Source organism: Procambarus clarkii, chromosome 68, assembly GCF_040958095.1.
Source record: "Procambarus clarkii isolate CNS0578487 chromosome 68, FALCON_Pclarkii_2.0, whole genome shotgun sequence".
NCBI lineage: Eukaryota > Metazoa > Arthropoda > Malacostraca > Decapoda > Cambaridae > Procambarus > Procambarus clarkii.
The window spans coordinates 14251913-14277488 of record NC_091217.1 but is presented as its reverse complement, the minus strand read 5'-3'; the positions used below and the strand labels follow the sequence as shown (position 1 = coordinate 14277488).

At 48.7% G+C, this 25576-nt stretch overlaps 1 protein-coding gene across 3 annotated transcripts in view; it reads right to left on the bottom strand.

Moving 5' to 3' along the window:
• Positions 1 to 3349: 3349 nt before the first annotated feature.
• The window catches only part of Start1 (Steroidogenic acute regulatory protein-like), a 50481-nt gene continuing 28254 nt past the window's right edge, over positions 3350 to 25576 (bottom strand). For 2 of the 3 annotated variants that reach the window (XM_045769272.2, XM_045769270.2), the window contains exons 9-13: positions 24235 to 24290; positions 20565 to 20717; positions 13099 to 13203; positions 8670 to 8845; positions 3350 to 4165 (exon numbers count right to left, since the gene is read on the bottom strand). In XM_045769272.2, coding sequence (XP_045625228.1) covers positions 3946 to 4165; positions 8670 to 8845; positions 13099 to 13203; positions 20565 to 20717; positions 24235 to 24290 — 710 coding nt within the window. In that variant the 3' untranslated portion in view covers positions 3350 to 3945. The remainder of the gene's footprint in view (positions 4166 to 8669; positions 8846 to 13098; positions 13204 to 20564; positions 20718 to 24234; positions 24291 to 25576) is intronic. The other variant, XM_045769271.2, reaches the window with a different exon arrangement.

Sequence of the window (25576 nt, the reverse complement as noted above, 5' to 3'; positions counted from 1 at the left end):
GCATCTATCCCGGTTGACACTAGCTTGCGAACTGACGGCAGCCGGCGCGGTGAGGTCCGGGGCCCCCCCCCCTCCCCCTCCCGGGGAGGGGAGGGCTGCGCGGACGACCGGCGCGGCAGTAAATTGATTGTTTGATTGTTTTCCTTGGGATTGTAGGGAGTTTTCTACCTCTCTGTTCGGTTTTTGTTGTAGTTTTTTACCATGTGGGGTTTGTTTTGTTACGCCTACCTTTCTGGGTGCCTAACCCCGGTCGATGGCAGATAAGGAAAACCCCCAACCATATGGGGTTTTCCAGGGCCATTGTTCCCTGAAACCTCTCTGAAGGGGCCAGGTTCTGGCGCTGGTCCCTGGTAGGTCTGAACTCCATAGCTAATGTCCCGGTCTAACATAACACACATTAGCCCGATAAGCTCCAGGGAGCCGTAGGGGCTCCCCCCAGAAAAGGGCGCAAAACACCAGCACTGAAACACTGCCCAGACCAAAACAAACTCCACGGCGCATGCGCATAACACGCTGGCCGAACCGCACACCCTCCCTGCGGGAAGGCGCCAGCCAGGACTACTGCACGAGAAAATTAGCCAAAAGAGGAAGCAGAAACAAGAAAACCGGCCAAAGAAGCAAAGAGCCCAAAAAGGAACCCAACCGGGCGACAAGTAGCCCAACCGGGCGACAAGTAGCCCAACCGGGCAACAAGTAGCCCAACCAGGCAACAAGTAGCCCAACAGGGCTACAAGTACGAGGAGCCGACAGACGTTCCAATAATGCGGGAAGTAGCGAAAAACCTTCCCGTACCCTCGAGAACACAGAAGCCAACACTAGTCCCGAAGGCGCAGGCGCACCCGAGATCAGAAGTCACGCAGAACCCCATCGAACGGGGAAACATGACAAAAACACCGTCCCAAAAAGGGGTGGGAGGAAACATCCACCCACAGGACGGAACCAACCGACTCAAAGGCCAAGGAACCGAGCCCGGGGAAGGGCCGACGTCCAACAGCACGTACGGCAAGTGGGGAGGAAAGACCCCACTCCGCGTAACCACAAGCCCCGCCCAGAGGGGGATAAAAACCCCCACGGGGTCTAACGGGGCCAAGGCCCCCCCAAGTCAGCCCCCCCCCCAGCCCCGGGAACCTACACGACAGGCCCCGGGGCTGAGCCGTTCCCCCAAAGCCCCGGCCGTACCAGAAAACCGGGGCAGCCGTGAAAACACTAAGGAAGGGAGCCCACTGGCAAACTCATACAACACGGCTGGAGGAACAGGCTCAAATGCCCTCGTCACGACCCCGGAAGGGGAATTCCCCCGAGACTGCCCGAGTCTCAACTCCACCAAAAACCCCGCCCCAAACTACAGACGGTAAGGAACCGGATGCAGGCAGGAAGGGTGATCCAGGGGAAAGACAAGGGGGCGTGGATGGAACCAAAGCAACCAACACCCCCAAGTCCCAAAACGAACTACAACGGGGCAGCCCCGGGGCTCCCGGGGAGAAAACCCCGAGAACGTTGCCACCACCAAGGCTCAAGTGCAACGCCCCTGCTGCCCGCACCCGCTTTGTTAGCACAACTGGGTAACCGAGCCACAACAAGCAACCAAACTCGCAGGACTCTGGGTCGAAGGTGTCACCGACCCCACAGGCAGCAGACGGAGGCAAAAACAGAGTCACCCAGAGACAAAGGGTGAGAGCAACCCTCAAACTCGCTGGAAGCGAGGGGGGGACTCTGGGGTCACATCCATCGGACCCGCGCGCCCCCAGGGGTTTCCCAGGGTCCTGAGCGTTTACTTTAAGAGGACTCGCGCTCAGGTAATCCCAGGCAGGGTACTGCTAACCGGCACCCAAAGCTACCAAACAACTTTCTAAGAGCTGAACCCCCGGGACATGTACACTCACGGGGACCTAGCAGGGGTACCACCAGAAAATACTCAGAACACAAGGGACACAAAGGGCAAGAACGAAGGCAGACCCCCCCACCAGGTAGATAAACAAAAAGAAAAAGAAAACCCCGCAAGAGGACAGCGTACCCAAGTGGAACAGAGCCGGCCGCTATGATTGGTAAAGACAAGCTGCACAGTACCCTGCGCCCCACCAGTGCAAACACTGCCCCTTACTCTAAGGCGAACAAGGGAGACAGAACACCCGAGCACACAAAGAGCGGCCGAAAACCAAGCAGTAAACGGCCAAGCAGGGGCAGGACCCAAGGAACTTGTGGAAGGTGGCCCCAAGCCCCAAGGGCAGTACTTACAGGGCACCTAGGGAAGGGAGCCCTAGGCGCATGCAGCCCGAGTACTGAAGAATCACTCCCGGCTCACGCACCACCTAGAAAACAGACACCACACTCTAGGTACAGTGCTGAAACAACCACTGGAGCCGGAGCACATAACCATTGCCTATAGCATCAGCCGAAGAACTGATGGGTGGATAGCCAGCGTGGGAGGTCTGGGGCTCCCCCTTCCCCCTCCCGAGGAGGGGGGAGCTGCGCAGACAGTGGCGCGGTGACGTATGACGTCATACTAGTTTCCTTGTTTTCTGTTGAAGAGTTCTATCCACTACTCCGGCTTTAGGTAGCAATTTTCACCAGAATAGGGGTTTGTTTTGGAATGCTTACCTTTCTGGATGCTTGACCCGGTCGATGGCAGACATAGAATGCTTCCAATCACACGGGGGTTTCTATAGGCCATTGCTCCCCTTGCCTCTCTGAGGGGGCCAGGTTCTGGCTCGTGGTCCCCGGTAGGCGCTAGAACTCCATACACATGACTGATGCCAAAGTCTGACATTAGCATATCAGCCGGTAAAGCTCCGGGGAGCCGACGGGGCTCCCCCCAGAAAAACTACGAAAAATCAATCAGAGACATTGAAAAAATTAGAATTATCTTTTTGTGGCAACTCCGGCCTGACAGCTGGCGAGCAATAGACCGCCTGGGACGCACGCCGAGTCAGCGCCTATAATTTGCCAGACTTCCCCGCCCTATAGCGGGCAATATATGCCACTTACGATTTTTTTATTATTTTTCCCGTGATCAGTGAACACAAATTAACAGGTTAGGAAGAAAAAATATTTTTTTTTTTTCAAAATGACATGCGCCTGTGGGGATGACAGGATATTAAACCCCGAGCATGTTAAGGGTTAAAGGCATGAGAATAATAATAAACAAAAAATATATGAAATGTGGGATGCCGTTGCAAAGATGGATTCATTGGCTAAGTACTGTATATTGACGTAGACACCATATTGTGACTCATCAACCACTTGCCTGTTAGCAAATTCTTTTAGGTCTGCCATTATATACCTGAGCAAGATTACAATGCATAGAGAAAGTAGATTACAGCTATCAAATAATAACAAATTAAAAATATAACTGGTTCATTCATTTTATTCATTCACTGCTTATAGTTTCATTAATGTATAAGCATAACAACACTTAAAGCAAATAAAAATATGATTTTTCTATTATTTTTAAATACAATTATCACCTGTTTATAACAATGTCAAACACATTTCAGCTTTCTCCAAGTTATAAGTCTTATATCTATGACTCTTCCTTAGAATAAATGTTGCACTGGGAGGCAACTACAATATACAGCATTGTATTTGTAAATATCACAATGAAATGTCATGATCAATTAGTCTTTTAACCCACAAATCCGAAAATTAAGGACATGACAATGTTTGTCTTCATCCTGGACCATTATCATGTTCCATTACACAACTTAATAATGGTCCAGGACAAACTCAAATGTCATCATTTTCTTTATTTTCAGATCTGTGGGTTGGGCGTTTCATTTTCAGCCATGTTATTGTGACTTATGTCACCATGTTCATTTCATATACAGTATACAGAGTAAAAGAGAAATTATTAGAATTAAAGGAACAACAAATCACAAATACATCTTAAAAAATCCTTAAGATTATCAAACCTCAATGGTAGCAATATAAACATTTCAAAAAGCCAGGTTATCTAGCTCCATCCCTTTGTAAACGAGCGGCTTTCAACGTCGGAATATAACTTCGAAGGCAACTCATGAAGTCAGTCATAGCATATGTCAGTGTTTGATCAATAACATATTGGGGAATCCAGCCTTTGAGATCAGTGTCAAGCAGCCACTGGAAATGACATTTCTTTGGTGCCTCATCAGCTGGATGAAACACAAAACATCCTGGACCATTGTCTCCCCTAGAAGAAAACACATATAATTAAATACTATTATAAAAATTACATGGTAAACATTGAAGACCTGTTGCTTAGGATATAAGCCAAATTAGCAAAATTACAGAGTTACTGACAGTGCAAGGCAAAACCAAAGTAATAACAGTTAGAAAACTACTTAATTTGCATTCTAAGTACAGAGTGATATTTAGACAAATTAGTTCCTTGACACCCCAACATGTGTTCAAATTGTATATATTAATGCTGAAAATCTTACAGAAAATATAGTACTGGATTTAATGTGCTCCAAGACTAAGAATTCTATTTCATAAAAAAACAGCATTAAATGTAATGAAACACCAGTTTCTGGGTGAGACCCAGAGGCTTCCTGGAGCTAACTGGGCTGATATGAATATATTAAACCCTGTCAATGCGCATGGAGTTCTAAGCCTACCGGGGGGTTCCACAAGCCAGAACCTGGCCCCTCCCCCTCAGAGAGGCACAGGGAGCAATGGCCTATAGAAACCCCCGTGTGGTTGGAAGCATTCTACAGTACGTCTGCCATCAACCGGGTCAGGCACCCAGAAAGGTAAGCGCCCCGAAACAATTTCTGGTTGGAATATTGTTACTGAAAGCCGAACTAGTGGACAGAACTTCCCAAATGAAAACGAGCAAATGAGCATGACGTCACCATGTCACCGGGCCGCTGTCTGCACAACCCCCACCCCCTTCCCATGAGGGGGAAGGGGAAGCCCAAGACTACGGTGCCGGCTATCCACCCTTCAGTTCTGTGGCTGACGTGAACTGGCAAGGTCGTGCGCCTCTGGCTCCTGTTTTTCCAGTTCTGTGCCTTGTGGTGTGGTACTGTCTAAGTGGTGATGCACAACCTAGGAGTCATTTCAAAAGTACTCAGGCAGCATGTGCCTTGGGTCCTCTTCCCTAGGTGCCCTGTACGTACTGCCCTTGGGGCTTGGAGCCACCTTCAACAAGTCAGCGTGGAATCTACCTCTGCAAGGTCTTTTTCTGCTCAGTGATTGACTGCCTTTGGAGTCAACTGGGGTGTTTCATGCACCACTCTTTGCCTCTGGGTAGGGGGGGTAGTTTCATCACTGGTTGGGGTGCAGAGTACTGTGCAGCTAGTTTTCACCTCTCATAGCTGCCGGCTTTGTTCTGCATGGGCAAGTTGTCCTCTTGCGGGGTTTTTGTTTTGTTTTTGTTTTCCTGCCTGCCTTTTCCTGCCCCTTGGTTTTGGTCACACCCGATTATATCTTGGTGGTCCTCCACTAGGCCACTGTGAGTATACACATTCCGAGGGGTTCAGCTTTTGCAGTTTGATTGGTAACTTTGAGCGCCAGTTAGTAGTACCTTGCCTGGGCTTCCCTTAGCAAGATTACCCGAATACAGGGCCCTGGGAAAACCCCACGGGGGGACTTTGGTCTGATGGATGCGATCCTTGGGTTTCCTCTTGCTTCATGCGAGTTTGAAGGTTGCTTTGTCCCCTTATCTCAGGGTGACACTCACCGATTGTGCCTCCTTCATGCTGCCTGTTGCGTCAATCAAGCTGATTTGATGTCACTTGCTTGGATTGTATAATTCATCTTATGTGGCAATTCCTGGATCACGATGGCAGCACAGTCTTCTCCGTCAGTTTCATGGAGAAAATCACGCGAAGAGATAACGACAGAATCAAAGAGCTTATGCTGGTCTGATTCATCTTGGGTAATAGTGTTGCTGTTGTAGGGTGTTAAGATGGTTTCAAACTTTTGTAACATGTCTTCCTGCTTCTTAGTGGTTTCTGCTGGGTTAAAGTTAGTAACTGTGTTCTTAAGAGAGCTTAATTCCTGTTCGAGGCGGTTGATTCTGGCAGACAGATCTTGATTATTCCTGAGAATGGCTGTAGTCTCACCTTGCAGGTTCATGATTAATGTCGACTGCTCTCGGATTACTGCCATTTGTTCTTCATGTACAGTATTTGGGTTAATAACCTGAGCCATGGGTTATCAGCAAAGCACTTGAAGTCAGAACAAGGGGCAGCAGCTCGTTTAAGTTGATCCATACGGTTACATAATTGTTGCATGGCCCGTGTCACTGACGCTGTTCTACCCAGCTGAGATGTTTTGTTATTGTTGTCAAGGGGGGAGGCCTGGAGGCCTGGTCGACGACCGGGCCGCGGGGACACTAAGCCCCGGAAGCACCTCAAGGTAACCTCAAGGTAAGGGGAGAGTTGGTACCCCCCCCTCCTGTGGCCCCAGAGGGGGAGGGGCCCAGCTGCATTATTCCTGTTGCTAGGGTTATTCCTGATAGGTGAGCTATCTTTTATAGTGGCCTTGGGTTTGTTCTGCATGGTAGCAGGATAAATGTAGGGAGGCACAATAGGGAAGACTCGTTAATGTGGTAGCAGTGAACACCAGGTACAGCTTCCTCCAGGGAGCAACACTAGTGCAACATATTGTGTAAAAACATGCTGTCACAGATTATTGGAGCAAAGACCAGACTATTTCAACACCTTTGTTCGGGAAATATATGTCCCGAGACAGGTTTCAGATACTCCTCAGGTGTCTTCATTTTGCAAGTAATTAAGACCAGACAGAGGATGATAGACTTTAAAGAGTCAGGTACATTATGAATGAAGTGATTGGAAAGTACAGAGATTTCTACGTACCAGCACAGAAGCTGGTGACTGACGAATCCTTTGTGCTTTTCAAAGGACGTGTTGGGTTCAAACAGTATACAGTATTCCCTCCAAACGCAACAGATTTGGATTGAAATTCTTTGTTCTTTGTGACTGTGAAACAGGATACGTGTTACACATGATTCTGTATTCCGCTAGCGATGTAGACATTCCCGATAACGACCAACATTGTTTCTCAGGTAGTATGGTGAAGTCACTGATGGCACCATGGATGAACAAGGGCCACATTTTATACAACTAAACCACCAGGGCAGGCCCCGGGGGCGAGTTGTCCTCCCAAGCCCCAGCCTCACAAGAAAAAGCCAGGTCGGCCGAAATAGCAGGAAGAGAGTGGGCCCACTGGTCAGACCCCGGAGCAATGGCTAGAGGAACAGACTCGAAGGCCTTCATTGCAACCTCGGAAGGGGCAACCCCTGAAACTGTCCGAGTCTCAAACCTCAAAACCCTGCCCTGGTGGTTCCCGGAGTTGGGGAGGAGCTGACTTGGTGGCCTTGGTCCCTGTTGGACCCCGCCTGGGTTTTCCAACCTTCTGAGCGTGGTTTACTGTTACAAGGAGTGGGGGTTTTCTTTTCCCCACCCTCTGTGTACGAGTTGCGTTTGGGCGTCGGCACCTCCCTGGGTTCGGTTCCATGTCCCTTTGGGTCCATCGGCTCCGTCCTGTGGGGCGTTTTCTTCACTTTCCCACCTTTCTTCTCTAGGACCTGTGTTCTGCATCATGCCGCAATCATTTTCTGTTGTTTCGGGTCTTGCATGACCATTGGTCACGGATGTTATTGGGTGCATCTGTGCCTCCGTGATTTTGTGTTTGTTGGTCTAGGATCCATCCCTCCATCCATCCATCCCTCTAGCCATCCATCCTGCCATCCATCCTTCCATCCATATACCCATCCCTCCATCCTTCCATCCCTCCATTCATCCTTCCATCCCTCCATCCATCCTTCCATCCCTCCATCCATCCTTCCATCCATCTCTTCATTCTTCCATCATTCCATCCATCCCTCCTCTCCTTCTTCCAGCCATATATATCCATCCATCCCTCCCTCCCTCCCTCCCTCCATCCCTGTCTAGATATGTCCAACAAAGTCACAGAATGAATACTCCAGCCTCATGATAAATCAAAACAATGTGCCATAAATCTGTGACGTGACAGGGTAGAAGGCACTAGAGTGGTGCACCAAGTGGATGTCTACAAAATTTATCTTACCTGAATGTTACTTGAAATATTACCTACACGTTAGTGTTTAAATTAAGGTTGCAGTACAGTAATTTTAGTGTAAAATAGTTTTCATAAACTGTATTGTAGTACTCAGCATAAAGCAGAACTACTTATCAGTACAGTGCTAACGGCATAATACAATACAGTACGTATTTACTGAACAGCATTCACAACTCCATGAGAATTCAAGATGGACATAACTCTAACAATATGGTAAATAACAACTGTAACAGTATTTTTTAGTAGAGTACTAATATACTGTATAGGAATAGTATATAATATGATAATGAATTTTTATTGTTTACAAGAAAAAAAAAGACACTGACGAAAACGCCTCTTGAAGGTCACCTCTTGCAACGAATTCAATGCTGCAACACACCGGGGTTGGTCCCATATAGTGTGTTGAATTGAGGTTGTACAGTACTATCAACTGAAGTGTATTTAACATCTACAGTATAATAGATAACATCTACAATATATAAGCAGGTTGCAAACAGCAGAGTTAGGCATGCAGCACATAACACATGATCAGGTCATACTGAAAGAAGTAAACATTAGCATAGCAATGCTGAGAACATCTTCATCTTACACTTCTATGGTATTTAGTTTTTCTTTTAGCTTACCGGACAAATTTTTTCTGAAGAGGTTCATCGTCATATTCAACAGAAACAGCAGCACACACCCAACTATCACCAATCTTCTTCCAGTGACGCACACTGACGAAATCTCTGGCAGTAACCACACCACCGGGACCTTCTGACGCTACTTGGTACACAACATCGGTGTTACTGTCTAGGGTCTGTTGAATTATAATCATTTATAGAAAATCATATCAATAATCCAAATACTGTCTCCACTCAATTATCTGGACTATATGGGAAGGACCCCCAGCCGGATAATCACATTTTCCGGATAAGAGTACTTTTTCACCTCTGAGTCCAAAAGTGACCATTTTAAACTATTTTTATATTACAAACAACATAACTTGAATTGCCTTCCCACATATAATTATTAAATATTCAACTAGAAACCTCAACTTACCTTGTTGTTCGTCACCTTGATTGATGCCTCACATCTTGAAGTTAAGAATTCTTGACAATTTAAATAACTTATACTAACACAACACTAAAATTAACACTTAAAATTACTGTACAGTTCTTTAAGCAAAGTTAGTTTTAACTGCCAGCTGCTGAAGCCTTACTGGTTGAAGGCACTTGGCTTGATTTTCCTACCATATAAGAATCAAGTTTAGCTTGCCTTCTGTGTTCATTGGCCTGTTGTATTATCAGCTCTTTGGTTCGCCTTAGGTACTGATACATGTTTCCAACTTCTGGATTAGCACAGTTGGATGAAAAATTTATTAATCCGTCAACATGTCCACGGTCAACAACCGTGGACATCTTCAAGAGGAAACTAGATTGTTTCCTTCAAGGAGTGCCAGACCAACCGGGCTGTGGTGGGTATGTGGGCCTGCGGGCCGCTCCAAGCAACAGCCTGGTGGACCAAACTCTCACAAGTCAAGTCTGGCCTCGGGCCGGGCTTGGGGAGTAGAAGAACTGCCAGAACCCCATCAACCAGGTATCAACCAGGTTAACATAGGTCATGAGTAAACTGTATTTTGTGGTCAGTGGTGTTGGTTCTTCATTACCTTCTTCATCCTCCTCCTCTTCGTTGACCTCACCAGTAACAGACTGGATAATCTTGTCTTCACTCATCACACCATATCCTGGGTCATTGGCATCTCTTTCAAGCCAATAAAGCACATCCTGTCGTTCTAAGTTTTCGCCAGCATTTCTGAACATTCCGTGGATTTCATCTGTAAATCCTTCATAATTAATTTCTTCATCCTCCTCATTGCTGACCGTAGACATGAGGAGTTTTTTCCAGGAATTCTTCAAAGTCGATTCCTTTACTTCCTTCCACACCTTGGCCTAGTTATAGATAGCTTCCTTGATTGTATAGTTCTTCAAATTCTCAATGGTTTTTTTAGCTCTGTTATCCACACCGTGAACCGCCAGGAGAGCCAAACCCCGAGAACTCAGCAAACGAGTCACATGAAGCGATACACTTATATCGCATCAGGCTTGGATACCCATGTGCATGGGAAATAGGCTTACAGGTTCCGGAAGATGAGAGGAAATGTCAACACTGTGGAGAAATGCCCGACAGACCACTGGAGGGTTATCTAACACAGTGCACAGTTACAAACTCATTAAGATTTCAACTTCGATTCAACAGAGCAGAAGTTGTTAAACACATATGGCAAAATCTTACTGAAGCGACTATACGAGTAATAAATACTCCTACTCCCCCCAAGTAAAACAGAAACAAGCAACACTTAGTGGGCCAGCCCAGGAATATCCCTAAAAAAAAAAAAAAAACTGAAACGACCAGCTCCAAAAAGCCAAGGACCGCATCAAATCCCCGCAGTTCAGACAATGAACTACCAGGGAGCAGTCCGAATGGTGCCGGATCGGTGCTCTGCGAGCAACATGAACCCCCTGAAGCGAATGCCACACAGCCGCAAACTCCTGCGCCGTGCTGTGAACCCGACGGAAGGATGTACCCCATTGACTTTCGCCGGCCCCGTTAGCACTGGTCACAAAACCCCAGTCGAGAGACGAGGCACCCGTGAACACTTCGAGCGAGGGCTCGGGGAGGCGTCAGGGCACAGAACCCCGAAAAACCCTCAGAGGAAGCCGGCGACGCAGCAGCCAACGCAAGGCTCCCAGAATCCGAACACAGTGATCACGAGAGCGGCAGAATGGATGCCCCCCAAGATCCCACTCGACGGGTAGACCAGCACGACGAAGAACAGGCTCCTGCACCGCCGCCCAAACAAACGACGTGTGACCTGTGTGCCCTTCAAAAACAGTCAAGCGGGACTGCAGCCGCCAGAGGGAGAGACAAGGAAGCGGTCCAAGAATCCCACACAAGACCCAGCCCAGTCCAAACCTGAGAGGGAACCAAATGGGACTTCTACCAGTACACCAAGAACCCAAACCCGGCGAGCAGACATGCGGATTAGCTGGGAGCCCACACCAGCCAATTGTCGAAGTAAGCCAGAACTCAAACGGGTCACAACGGTACGTGCTAATACGTATCCTTAAGGTCCAGGGACACCATCCAAACGTCCGGCTCCAACAGAAGACATACCTGGGACAGAATACTCATGCGAAAGGAGGGGCAATAAACCCACAGGTTCAGATGGGACAAGTTCAGAATGAACTGCAGGTTTGCGCAGTTTGTTTTGGGATCAGAAGCAGGCAGAAACCCACCTGAGGGATGAGGTCGTTTTGACCACGCCCAAGTGAACCCACTTCGAGATGACTCAGCAGCACACAGTAAATGAGGAACCCTGTGAGCCCCAAACCCCCTGAAGGAGGAGGAGCCACCCAATGCCACACAGGCCACACGAAATGACCTGAAATGCCCACAAATCGTGGGGCCACGGGCGAGCAAACAGAGCAAGCCTCCACCCCCCCCTACCGCCTTGTCAATGGGACAAACCGTGAAAAAGCCGACGCACTGTACGAGCACCTAAATGGTGCACAGGGTTGTCCGCACGCCGAACAGGAGCAGATGGTACCAAAGGCTGTGCCGGTACCAAACCTGGCACCACTGGCCTACAATGACGGGAAGAACCCCGAACACTGGCATGACCCCACCAGGAGTGCCCCACACAAGTCCCCCAGAGGCCCAATAATCCGACATAGGACGGCAACTAGCCAAAGCTGCCTGCAGATACTGCATAACCGCAGACTCCAGAAACAGCAACAGACAAAAAGGCAAAGACAGTCTAAGTGCCAGATGCAAGTTCCGCCGAAGGCAACACACCAGACCCAGAGGTGGTCTCAAGCTCCTCCACATCCACCACAAGCCAGTCCGAGGACAGCTCAAGGAGGGAGAAGAAACGCAGGGCCGAAGCCAGCAGGTCACGTGTATGCAAATCCTCCGCAACCAATGCAGCCGAAAAGGAAGGAACCTGCATGTGAAGCTCCATAATGGGTAGTACTTACTGGGCACCTAGGAAAGATAACCCCTAGGCGCATGCAGCACAAGTACAAGTGAAATTACTCCTGGCTCGCACACCACCAAGGACTGGACCCAACCATAAGGCACAGCACTGGAACAAGTCTGGAGCCAGAGTCGCATGACCGCCAGGTCTGAACATCAGCCACAGAACTGTAGGTATGGATAGCCGGAGCGGGGGTCTGGGGCTCCCCGTTCCTTCTCCCGGGAAGGGGGGAGATGCACAGACAGCGGTGCAGTGACGGTTGTGACGTCATGCTCGTTTGCTCGTTTTTCCTCTGAGGGAGTTCTGTTCAACAGTTCAGCTTTCAGTTGTATTATGTTGTAATATTTTAACCAGATAGGGTTTGTTTTGAGGCGCTTACCTTTCTGAGTGCCTGACCCGGTCGAAGGCAGACATAGAATGTTTCTAACCACACGGGGGTTTCTGTAGGCCATTGCTCCTCGTGTCTCTCTGAAGGAGCCAGGTTCTGGCTTGTGGTCCCTGTTTGGCCTAGAACTCCATTCGCCTTGACTGATGTCAGGGTGTAATACATTCATATCAGCCCGAATAGATCCGGGGAGCCGAATGGGCTCCCACAGAAATAACCATTATGCCGGATGATAACAACCATGAATTTTATTCAACAACTTCATCCAATCATGTACACATCTCTACAGATCTCAAATCTGCTCTATGCAAGTGTAATCCGTGGAAAGATGTTTGACAAGACCAAATTGTTGTTGAGTTGGTAAACTGCAATACCTAGGAGTGCTAATCCAGGGCGAGGCCACACCAGGACCCAACGACTCTCAGCCAGGTCAAAATTCACTTCTAACTCTGAAACTGGCATGCACGCATGCTCCCACATGCATATCTATTCAACAATAAACAAAACCAGTTTTTAATACAGGAAAACATCATCCCCTTGAACAGCTGATTTGTTACAACCACCTGACCTTGTTACAACTTATTGTTGGATTCACCATACTGTTTCAGCATTCTTAGCTTAAAAAGATAAAATATAATAACTCACTGACCTGCACAATTCTGGCCAATGTAATTGCTCTATTCCATTTTGGCATATTTTCAAAGTTGTAAATAATTTCATTACACAATGAAGTTGAATCAATATCAACCACTCCCTGAAAAAAAAAGTTGCATATTACTCCCTTAAGTTGCATATTACAGTGGCAGGTAAGTGAGAGGGGGGGGGGGGTTCAAACAGTGCCCCAAGAAACAAGGAGTCAACAATCAGTGGTAAATCAGCAGATTTTATTCTCTTGTGAGAGGGGAAGAGGAATAATTAATTTTATAGTTGTATACATTTTTAATGCATAATTTTGATATTTTTGTACAAAATCCTAAGTGCTTGCCTGAAATTTAAATTTGCCATTTCTGGGGGAGTCTCTGGTGGTTACCTGAAGCTAGCTCACTGAGATAGCTTCCCACTACACTCCCTGACCTAACTGCCGGACCTCAATCATTCGTTTATTCCATCTATTCGTTTGCGATCCGACTAGTGACCACCTATGTAGTTCTGCGGCCGGCCACTGATGTAGCCGGTGGCGCCGCTGTTTGTGTTTGTTTACCTGTGGGCGACAAAACCCTCCCTCTCTCTCACTGTTATATATAATTGCAAATTTTTTGCATCCTGCTACTAGTGGGTCTGGAAATGCAGGAATATGTTGCTTAGGGCTTCAACTAGCAGCAGTTAAGTCAAGAGAAAATTTATTGTGATGATCTCCAAGTGCTGCTGACACTGGCAGTTCGTAGACTGATAACTTCCAACTGCAGGGAGGGAGGGTGGCAGGAGAGCGATTTACCTGCCCGAAACGCTGCGCGTGCTAGTGGCTTTACAAGACTGTAATTACCATATTCGTATCCTCACATTCCTTATGTACATTCTTGTATATGCATAAATAAATAAATAAATAAATAAATAAATAAATAAATCTATTATCAGAGCATTCAGCTTATAAAGGAAGATGAATCTGGAATGTCTCCTGTGTGGTGGTGGTGTGGTGCGATAGACGTGCAGAGGAATGTGTGTCCAAAATTGAGATTGTGATTTTCTCTCTCCAGACCAAATTTATAATGCCAATGAAACAAGTTTGTACTGGTGTATCTTAACCTAACCAAACATAACCAAACATAACCAAACATAACCAAACCCAGCCAAACCAAATCAAACCAAACCAATGTTAACTAAACCTAACCCAAGCAAACCTGACCTAACCTAACCAAAGCAAACCAAACCTAACCAGAGCAAACCTGAATACTTCACTTTGTGAGAGCATAGTCATATCTGCCATTGACCGGGGTTATCACCCAGAATGGTAGGAGGACCATTACAAACCCCCAACTGGTAAAACATTGCAACCTAAGACTGCACAGAGCCCAAGAACTTCTTCCAATAGGAAACAACAAACAAGCAAATGTCTACTCAATTAGCACGCCAAGCACATAATCAGCACAATCATAATCAATTAGCACATAATCACTTGTTGGCGATTCACCCCCCTTCCCCCCAGGCGGCCAAGTGCTGCTGACACTGGCAGTTCGTAGACTGATAACTTCCAACTGCAGGGAGGGAGGGTGGCAGGAGAGAGAGAGCACAGGGACCTGAGCGTGCAACTGCTGCAACCCAATCTCATGAAAAAGTGCAGGGGCATAAAGGCACTTATCGAGGAACTAAAGAGAGCTCCCCCCCCCCCCAAGAAAACCTGTAGCACCCACAAGACCTCACGCCACTCAAGCATGTGGGTATGACAAAAACCGTTCCAAGCCCCCAGAGCAAAGAGAGGGCAGTCTGCAAGCCAGGGTGACACAGGAATCTCATAAAGCACCTAGTACGGAGAAGAGGAACCAAAACGAACACAGTCCTGTTTCAGCACTAGAAACAAGCAGGAAACCCACCTGAGGGATGGGGGTCATTTCAACCACACCTAAGAGCACCCACTCCGAAATGACCCGACGGAGCGCAGGGGAAGAAGCCTGCTCTGCCAACAGGGAAAGGACCAAGGAGCACGGACTGAACCAAAGTCGAAGCAACTAATGCCCCCAAGTCCGGGTCCCTATAACTAAAATGGAGCAGCCTCGGGGCATCCATGTGGGCAACAGACCTAGAGCGTTACAGCAACCTAGCATGCAATACAGATGCTGCCTGTACCATAATATCAGTGTCATTAGAAGGGGTAAATTGGAGAACAAGCAAGGAGCACGACTCGTAAGACTCCGGGTCAAAGGTGTTGGTGACCCAACAGGCAGCCTGACGGAGGCAAAAAACCAGCGTTGAATGTAATGAAACGCCATTTTCTGGGTGAGCCCCGGAGGCTCCCTGGAGCTTATCGGGCTAATGTATGTTATGTTAGACCGGGACATTAGCTAAGGAGTTCAGACCTACCAGGGACCAGCGCCAGAACCTGGCCCCTTCAGAGAGGTTTCAGGGAGCAATGGCCCTGGAAAACCCCATATGGTTGGGGGTTTTCCTTATCTGCCATCGACCGGGGTTAGGCACCCAGAAAGGTAGGCATAACAAAACAAACCCCACATGGTAAGAAACTACAACAAAAACCGAACAGAGAGGTAGAAAACTCCCTACAATCCCAAGGAAACTAGCAAACAAGCAAACATCACACTTTACTGCCGCGCCGATCGTCCGCGCAGCCCTCCCCACCCCGGGAGGGGGAGGGGGGAGCCCCGGACCTACCGCGCCGGCTGCCAAGCTCCAGTTCGGAAGCTAAGCTTCAACCAACGCGAAAAAACCGCCGACCGGTGGGAGGGAGGGTTTCCAGGGAGCCTCCGGGGCTCACCCAGAAAATGGCGTTTCATTACATTCAACGCTGGTTTTCTGTGGGGAGCCCCTACGGCTCCCTGGAGCTACATACCCAAAGAGAAGGAAAAGAAAGGGCTAACCCGGGAGGCGGCCGCCACAAACTCTGCAACGCAAAGCCAAGACAACTGGTCGCAAACCTGCGACCCAAGGCAACAAGAACGCCCAAGAACAGACGCACATATGGATGGGCGGCCAAAAACCCGCGCTACCCACAAATCCCTGCGCCCGAAATGAGCCCGAGACGTCACCAACACAGCAGCAAAAGCTGCAAACATCTGAACAGCACGGGCGCAAAGACAGACCGCAGGCTGGAAGAAGGAAAACACTGCGGACGACCTGGGAGACCCGAGCCCTGAAAACAGGGAACGAAGGAACCGGATCAACCACAGCGCATCCCCAGACACGGTACGCCGGCAACAGCAAAAAGCACAACCGGACAACCCAGGACGCACCCCCCGGCCAAACCAATCAAGCACCAAGAACCCCTCCGGAAAGCAGCCATCACGACCGGCGCCAGGACAGAGAAAGGCTGCACACCTATAAAACTACCACCAGTACCAAAGAGCAGGAAACTAAACCGAAGGGGCTACCACAAACTGAGGGGAAGATAAGAAGGCACCCTGAACAAGGACCAGGATGGCTCAGGCGACGCATGAGCAGGCCGGAGGGGAAACAAAACACGAGAAAACGTAAGAAACGTTATACTGTCTCCAAGACGAAGCTCGCAGGTGGGACACCGTCAACAAAGCCACCTGAACACCATAGAGATGGTGATACCCGCGTCAAAATACCAGACGCGAAGAGCCAAGGAGAAGGCCGAACCAGTCACGGACAGGACCGATTCGGCCTGCTGAAAGAGGCGAAGCCTCAGGAAAAACGCCCCGGGTACGGACACCTAGCAAGCAGCGTCGGAAAAGAAGGCCGGGCCGGCCACCAAGGAACCATAAGGACTGTTCTCGTGGGAATGGGCTGCAACCGAGCCAGAACCCGAAGCAACAGCTGGACCGGGAGAAGAGGAACAGGTACCCCCCACCTCGACCAGTCCTGCCGAAAGCCTCCACCGTGAAGTCCTCTCAGGTGGGAAGGGCGCCACAAAATGGGCGATGCCTAGACCACGCCGACCCGAAGACGTCCATGGCCAGGAGTCCATATGCCCAACAGAGACAACAAAACGAATCGGCGACAACTGGCCAACCCACGAAGAGGAATGAACCGAGACAGCTGTCCGCCAGGACGCAGGACACACCGCGGACACGAACCACACGGTAAGCCAAACCCCTGTGGTTCCGGCAAGAACCACCAGAGAACAGTCCAAACAGAGCTGAATGGTAGAGTACCTAGTGACCCAAACCCTCCGAAGTGCAAACCAGACAGCCATGAACACCCGAACCGTGCTGTGAGCCCGACGGATAGAGACTCCATCAACCTCGGCCGACCTGGTGAGCACTGGTCACAAAGCCCCAGCCGAGAGACGACCCGTCCGTGAACACATCGAGCGAAGGCTCGGGGAGGTGCCAAGGCACGGAACCCCGAAAACCCCAAAGAGGAAGCTGGTGACGCAGCACCAACACAAGATCCCCGGAGGAACCCAAGGAATGCAAGAGGCGGAAGGGGAGTCTCCGCAGGAACCAACCGACGCCGTAGCCAAACCCGACTCCATGGGCAGACAAGCACGCCGAAGTGCAGACTCCCGCACAACCGCCCAAGCAACCACTGAGCAACCCGGGACCCCCTCCTGAACAGCCAAAGGCGGGACCACAGCCGCAGTAACACTTCTGGAGGGAAGACAATGAGGGGCCCAAGAGCCTTAAACAAGGCCCAGGTCCGAACCCGGGACGGAAACAGATGGAAAAACCTCCAGATCACCAGGAAACCAAACCCGGCGATCTGGAAAGAACCATCCCCTGGCGAGCAGACAAGCGGACTGACTGGGAGCCCACACCAGCCAGTCGTCGAGGTAGGTCAGACACCGAATCTCAGACTCAGACAGTCTGAGATTGGCCGCCGGCAGGGGCTGTGACTGACGCTAAATACATAAAAACACGCCAGCAAATGTGGGAAGCTAGCAGACTGGATGGGCGAAAAACGTCGCCCAACAGCAGAAAAACCCCGGAAGGGGCAAAACCGCCCCAGAACTGCTAGCAGGCAACCCCCACAGCCCCGGGAACCAACAACAGAGGCCCCGGGGCAGAGCCGTCCTCCAAGCCCTCCGCCCTTAAAGAAAAGCAAGAGTCCATGGGAAAGGCAACAAGAAAGGGCTGCTGGTAAGACCCAGAAGCCTTGGCAGGAGGCACAGGCTCAAACCTCCGTCCCCAACCCGAACGGGGCAGCCCCCGAAAACCGCCCGAGTCTCTGCCGCAACTAAACCCCGCCCCGACCCCGAAACCCGCAGACGGTTCGGAGCCGGGAACACGGAGAGAAAGGGGCGAGCAGCACCTAACCAAACGGGGCGGCCACGGGGCATTCGAGTGGGAAACCAACCTAGCATGTTGCAGCAACCTAACCTAGCTTGCAACATGGACGCCGCCTGTACTCTGAACAGTAATAACATCAGGAGAGTTCTGGAGAACAAGCAGAGAAACACTCGCAAGACTCCGGGTCAAGGTGTCAGTGACCCAACAGGCAGCACGACGGAGGTAAAAATGGCGACTGTCACCCGGAGACAAGGGAACAGCAACCAACGATCCCGTACAAGACGGGTTGGAACCCGGAAGACACATTCAATGGTCCCCCGAGCCCAGACAGGGGTTTCCAGGGCCCGTAGGGTAACAACTACGGGAAGCCCGGGCAAGGTGTTGCTAACCGGTTAAGAAACCCAAACATAACAAGAGGGTAGATTATAGCACTGAAAACCCCTGAGACGTGTACAAGCACGGGGGCCTAGCAGAGGGCCGCCAAACACTACCAGTGGAACTATAACCACCTTAGGCAGACCCCCACCAGGCAAGAAAATGAAAAACAAAAGAAAAACCCCGCAAAAGTACACCGTCTCCAGAGGCAACAGAAACCGGCCGCCGCTTAGGTGGCAGGCTGCGCAACACCTTGACGCCCTAACCAGCACAATACCAATCCCTACCCAGGGCCAAACAAGGGCCCCAAGCCCCAGCTGGCCCCAAGGGCGAGGCAAATGCCGAGCAGCAAGAACCTCTACGGGAATGGTTCCCGAACGCCCCAGGGAAGATAACCCTGTTACGCAAGGGCAGTACTCACAGGGCGCTTAGGGAAGTCAGCCACTAAGCACATGCAGCCCCGGCACTGATGAAGTACTCCTGGCCACCGCACAACACAACACACGGCAGTGAACGCCACACAAGGCAAACACCGCCTAGGAAACTGAGGCCAGAGAAGCGTCAATCCCGGTTGACATTAGCGAACGAACTGGAGCTTGGCAGCCGGCGCGGTAGGTCCGGGGCTCCCCCCTCCCCCTCCTGGGGTGGGGAGGGCTGCGCGGACGATCGGCACGGCAGTAAAGTGTGATGTTTGCTTGTTTGCTAGTTTCCTTGGGATTGTAGGGAGTTTTCTACCTCTCTGTTCGGTTTTTGTTGTAGTTTCTTACCATGTGGGGTTTGTTTTGTTACGCCTACCTTTCTGGGTGCCTAACCCCGGTCGATGGCAGATAAGGAAAACCCCCAACCATATGGGGTTTTCCAGGGCCATTGCTCCCTGAAACCTCTCTGAAGGGGCCAGGTTCTGGCGCTGGTCCCTGGTAGGTCTGAACTCCTTAGCTAATGTCCCGGTCTAACATAACATACATTAGCCCGATAAGCTCCAGGGAGCCGTAGGGGCTCCCCACAGAAACGATGACTGTCACCCTGAGACAAGGGCAAACAGCAACCTTCAAACTTGCACGAGGCGAGCTGGATCTCCAAAGATGCATCCATAAGTTCACCAAGCCCCGACAGGGTTTTCCAGGGCCCTGTAGGCTGACTGCTACAGGAAGCTCAGGCAAGGTATTGATAACCGTTTAGACCCAAAGCTAACAAGGGGGAGATCAAAACACTGAAACTCCTGTGAAGCAGAAACTCCAAACACAGGGGCCTAGCAGAGGGCCACCAAAATATTATAAGTGATTCTAGCCACACCAGGAAGACCCCCACCAAGCAAACAAAACAAAAAGTAAAAGAAAAACTTTGCAAAAGTACAACATCCCCAGAGGAAACAGGAACCAACTGCCAGGGGGAGGGGGGCTATGCAGAAGATCGGTGTGGTGTGACGTTTGCTTGTTTCCTTGTTTCCGTGGGAATTGAAGGAGTTCTGCCTCTGTTCGGTTTTTGGCTGCAATTTTCTTACTATGTGGGGTCTGTTTTGTTAGGCCTACCTTTCTGGGTGCCTAACCCCAGTCAATGGTAGATAAGGCAAACCCCCAACAACAGGGGGGTTTTCCAGGGCCATTGCTCTCTGTGCCTCTCTGAGGGAGCCAGGCTCTGGCGCGTGGTCCCCAGTAGACTTAACTCTTTTTGACTAATGCCCTGGTCTAATGAATTGTATATTAGCCTGATAGATCCAGGAAGCTGGAAGGGGGGCTCCCCAGAGAAAACTAAAATTGAATACACAATGAAATCACAATTAAAGTTATTTATGAATAAGAATGAGAATCTTAAAAGAATAACTGCATTCACATATCATATATTCAATACATGAAGAATTAGCCAAGGAGCTACTACATACCGTGAGCTTATATATTCTGGATCCTTTGGGGCCTTCTTTGGAGTATATATTGTCCCCGTGAGAGCTTTCCTTCTCTAACTTCCAGCCAGATGAATGAATCGTTTCCCAAGCTCTTTGTAGAGCTCCAAAACCAGTATTCTGTATTTCTATTTCCTATGAATGAATGCAAATTTTTGAAAATTAGGTTGTTTGTTTAAAAAAGTGGTCCTACTCATATCAAAGTGGTCCTACTCTTCATAGATGAAGTAACATTAGCTAACAAGAAGTAAAGCAAAGGATTTTTATAATATTGCAAAAGTCAAGGAGTTTCATTTAATGTAATGATGAGATCAGTGATGCAAGCAGTGGGTAGCTTGTAAAGATCACAAATGCAATAAAAAACCAGAATTGAATGTAATGAAGTGCTTCTTTCTGGTAGAACCCCTGTGGCTCCCTGAAGCTGCCATGCCAAGATTCATCCATATTAAAAGATCACATCAGTTGCAGAAGTTCTGTTTAACCTACTGGGCTCCAGAGTCAGAACCTGGCCCACTCACAGAGGTGCAGGGAGTGACTGACAATTTGCCACCCCACTGGGAAAGCATCCAGAAAATCAGCAAAGTTTAGCCCTTCAATTGCGCATCGCATCATATGATGCTTTGACCAACTTGCAGTAAATTGCGCATTGCATCATGTGATGCTTTGGAGTACTACGCAAGATTTAAACGGCCCGCGGATACACGGGGTTCACCACACCTTCATCAGGGCTCTTGTAAACAGACGCCATTTTTTTTTTAAAATCGTGGGCCAAACTCCCGGGTGTTAGGGGCCTCAGTATTGAGTGAGCAACCAAGCCTGACGCACGCAGTATGAACTCACAGCACTGCTGTTCAGCTTGTGACCACAGCATCGCCTAAAAATGCCATAATACACTTGTTCATGCTATTATGTAGCGATGATATTATTACAGAAGACCCCTGACTGTGATAAAACTGACCAGGGTTCTGATAATAGCAGGATTGTGGTGATATTTAGCACTGTGCGCCATGGAGGGAGGAGTAATGCTGTGGGAGGGAGGGTAGTGGCGTTATCTTCCGACTGTGTGTGGCCACCTTTTATTGACTGCACTCACCATACCAGCTTAGTGGTTCGCTATGGTGAACACAAATGTAGATACTTATATATAACGTGTGTATAGAGGGTATAAACAGCAAAAGGAGTACGTTGGGAGCCGCCATTTTGGTGAGGGAGGAGCGTCGTCTGCAGGACTTGCCATGTAGTTTACTGATGACCACGATGGTCTTTGGGCACCATACCAGTTTACTTGTACAAGTACGGTGAATAAAACAGGTAGATATTTATATATAATGTGTGTATATAGCGTAATAACACCACAAACAGTATTGTTGGAGGAGAAATATTAGTGCGTCTGGCCTTGAGGGCGGCAGCCATCAGCTGACTGTGTGAGGTCCTACGTCTTTGTGCCTTTACTCACCATACAAGCTTAGATGTACAGTTATGGTGAACAAAACATGTAAATACTTATATATAACGTTTGTATATAAAAGCAAAAACAGTATGGTGGGTGGAGAATGGTGGCAAGTGAGGTGAGGTGAGGGAGGGAGGGAATGGCAGCCAGTGGCGGGCTGCCACTGCCACTCAGCATACCAACTTAGTGGTTCGATATGGTGAACACGAATGTAGATACTTATATATAGCGTCTGTATATAGTGAATAAAAGCAAAAACAGTATTGTGGGAGGAGAATGTGGGTGAGTCAGGTGACTTGAGGGAGGGCGTGAGTGGCTGGCTGGTACACGGCGGTCACTCCTCGTTACTTTTTGACTCATAATAGCAACTTAGTGGTTCATTATGGTGAACACGAATGTAGATACTTATATATAGCGTCTGTATATAGTGAATAAAAGCAAAAACAGTATTGTGGGAGGAGAATGTGGGTGAGTCAGGTGACTTGAGGGAGGGCATGAGTGGCTGGCTGGTACACGGTGGTCACTCCTCGTTACTTTTTGACTCATAATAGCAACTTAGTGGTTCGTTATGGTGAACAAAACATGCACATCAACAAACTGGAAAAGGTGCAAAGACATGCTACTAAGTGGCTCCCAGAACTGAAGGGCAAGAGCTACGAGGAGAGGTTAGAAGCATTAAATATGCCAAAACTAGAAGATAGAAGAAAAAGAGGTGATATGATCACTACGTACAAAATAGTAACAGGAATTGATAAAATCGACAGGGAAGATTTCCTGAGACCTGGAACTTCAAGAACAAGAGGTCATAGATTTAAACTAGCTAAACACAGATGCCGAAGAAATATAAGAAAATTCACCTTCGCAAATAGAGTGGTAGACGGAACAAGTTAAGTGAGAAGGTGGTGGAGGCCAAGACCGTCAGTAGTTTCAAAGCGTTATATGACAAAGAGTGCTGGGAAGACGGGACACCACGAGCGTAGCTCTCATCCTGTAACTACACTTAGGTAATTACACTTAGGTAATTACACATAGAATTATATGAACATGTTTGCTGATGATGTTAAGATAATATGGAAGATAAGAAACCTAGATGATTGTCATGCCCTTCAAGAAGATCTAGACAAAATAAGTATATGGAGCAACACTTGGCAAATGGAATATATTGTGAATAAATGCCATGTTATGGAATGTGGAATTGAAGAACATAGACCCCACACGACCTATAAATTATGTGAGAAATCTCTAAAGAATTCTGATAAAGAAATAGATCTAGTGGTGGTTCTAGATAGAAAACTTTCACCTGAGGGCCACATAAAGAACGTTGTGCGAGGAGCCTATTCTATGCTTTCTAACTTCAGAATTGCTTTTAAATACATGGATGGGGAAATGCTAAAGATTGTTGACAACTTTTGTTAGGACAAAGCTAGAATATGCAGCGGTTGTGTGGTGCCCATACCTTAAGAAGCACATCAACAAACTGGAAAAGGTGCAGACATGCTATCAAGTGGCTCCCAGAACTGAAGGGCAAGAGCTACGAGGAGAGGTTAGAGGCATTAAATATGCCAAAAGAAGACAGAAGAAAAAGAGGTGATATGATCACTACTTTCAAAATAGTAACAGGAATTGACACAATTAATAGGGAAGTTTTCCTGAGACCTGGAACTTCAAAAACAAGAGGTCATAGGTATAAACTCACTAAACAAAGATGCCGAAGAAATATAAGAAAATTCACTTTCGCAAACAGAGTGATAGACGGTTGGAACAAGTTAAGTGAGAAGGTGGTGGAGGGCAGAACCGTCAGTAGTTTCTAAGCGTTATATGACCAAGAGTGCTGGGAAGACAGGACACCACGAGCGTAGCTCTCATCTTGTAGCTACACTTAGGTAATTATACTTTGATAATTACATATATATGAGGGAGGGAGGGGGGGGGGAGGGAGGGGGGGGGGGAGGGAGAGGGGAGGGAGAGAGGGGAGGGAGAGAGGGGAGGGAGAGAGGGGAGAGAGAGAGGGGAGGGAGTGAGGGAGGGAGGAGGGGAGGGGGAGGAGGGAGGGGGGCATTCTTGATCCACCACCCAGAATGAACCAAGTGGGACTCCACTGAAATTACTCCTACTTCATATTTTCTAATGAATAACTTCAAATTTGTATTAGTCCAGTATCTTTATTTTGCAGGTAGATAAAAACATTTGTATTAAACTCACTTGAGGTGACAACTTTCTACTGAGCTGTGAACAGTTTTCATCTTCTTCATCTGACCCTGAATAAAAAAAAGTGGTATATATCAGAATAGTGACCAATACCGCTTTTAATGGTACAGTATTGTAATATACACAAGGATTTATAATAATTTTTTTGCAGCATGATATTCTGTAACAGAAAACCAGCGTTGAATGTCATGAAACGCCATTTTCTGGGGGAGTCCCGGAGGCTCCCCGAAGCTATCCAGGCTGAATGGATATGTATAACTTTCTGGCATCAGTCAAAGTGCTAGGAGTTCTTGCCTGCCAGGGACCACAAGCCAGAACCTGGCCCCCCCTCAGAGAGGCACGAGGAGCAATGGCCTATAGTAACCCCCTTGTGGTTGGGAGCATTCTATGTCTGCCATCGACCGGGATAGGCACCCAGAAAGGTAGGCGCCCCAAAACAAACCCCTAGTCTGGTGAAAATATTGCTACCGAAAACCGAACGAGTGGACAGAACTCCTTAAACAATATTATCAAACTAGCATAACATCATTACGTCGCCGCGCCACCGTCTGCGCAACCCCCCCCTTTCCAGGAGGGAGAAGGGGGAGCCCCAGACCCTCCACGCCGGCGATCCAACTGGCAGTTCTTAGGTTGGATGTCAAAATACACGAAAAATGCCGCCGACCAGAGGGGGGGGGATGCTGAGGAGCCTCCGGGACTCACCCAGAAAAAGGCGTTTCACTACAATCAACGCTGGTTTTCTGGGGGGAGCCCTGTTGGCTCCCCAGAGCTACCTCACCACAGATAAGGAAAACAGGGAAGGAACCGGGAGGCGGATGCCAAGCGCCCTAACCTAAAAACCAAGACCACAGACAAAAAGACCAAAACAAGAGAAAAATAGACCACCCAGGCCAACGACCAGGACGGCACCAGAACTCAAGAGCAGGCTGGAGGTGAAACAACACCCAGGACAGCAAGCGGAACGGAACAGAAGGAACCCCAACACCAAACGCAAGCAGGAGCGGCTCCGCTAGCCACCCAATACGAGGTGACAGGACTCAGTCCCAGACGACGGTCCTGGAACAACCCCGAAGGGAAGATAAGCCAACCCTATCAGAGACCGAAGGTCTGTTCGCAGTGATAGGAAAACCGGAAGGATGTCCAGGAAAACCACACACCATCCCCGAGATGAAACACGCAGGTGGGAGCTCAATAACGAACCAACCAGTGCCGGCACAAATGACGAGAAACTAGCACCACGAACGAAAGCACAAAATGCGAATCGAAAAACGGCGACCCCGCAACCCAAAGGAGCAACATAACCAGATCCAGCAGGGAAGAGTGATGCACGTGTCCC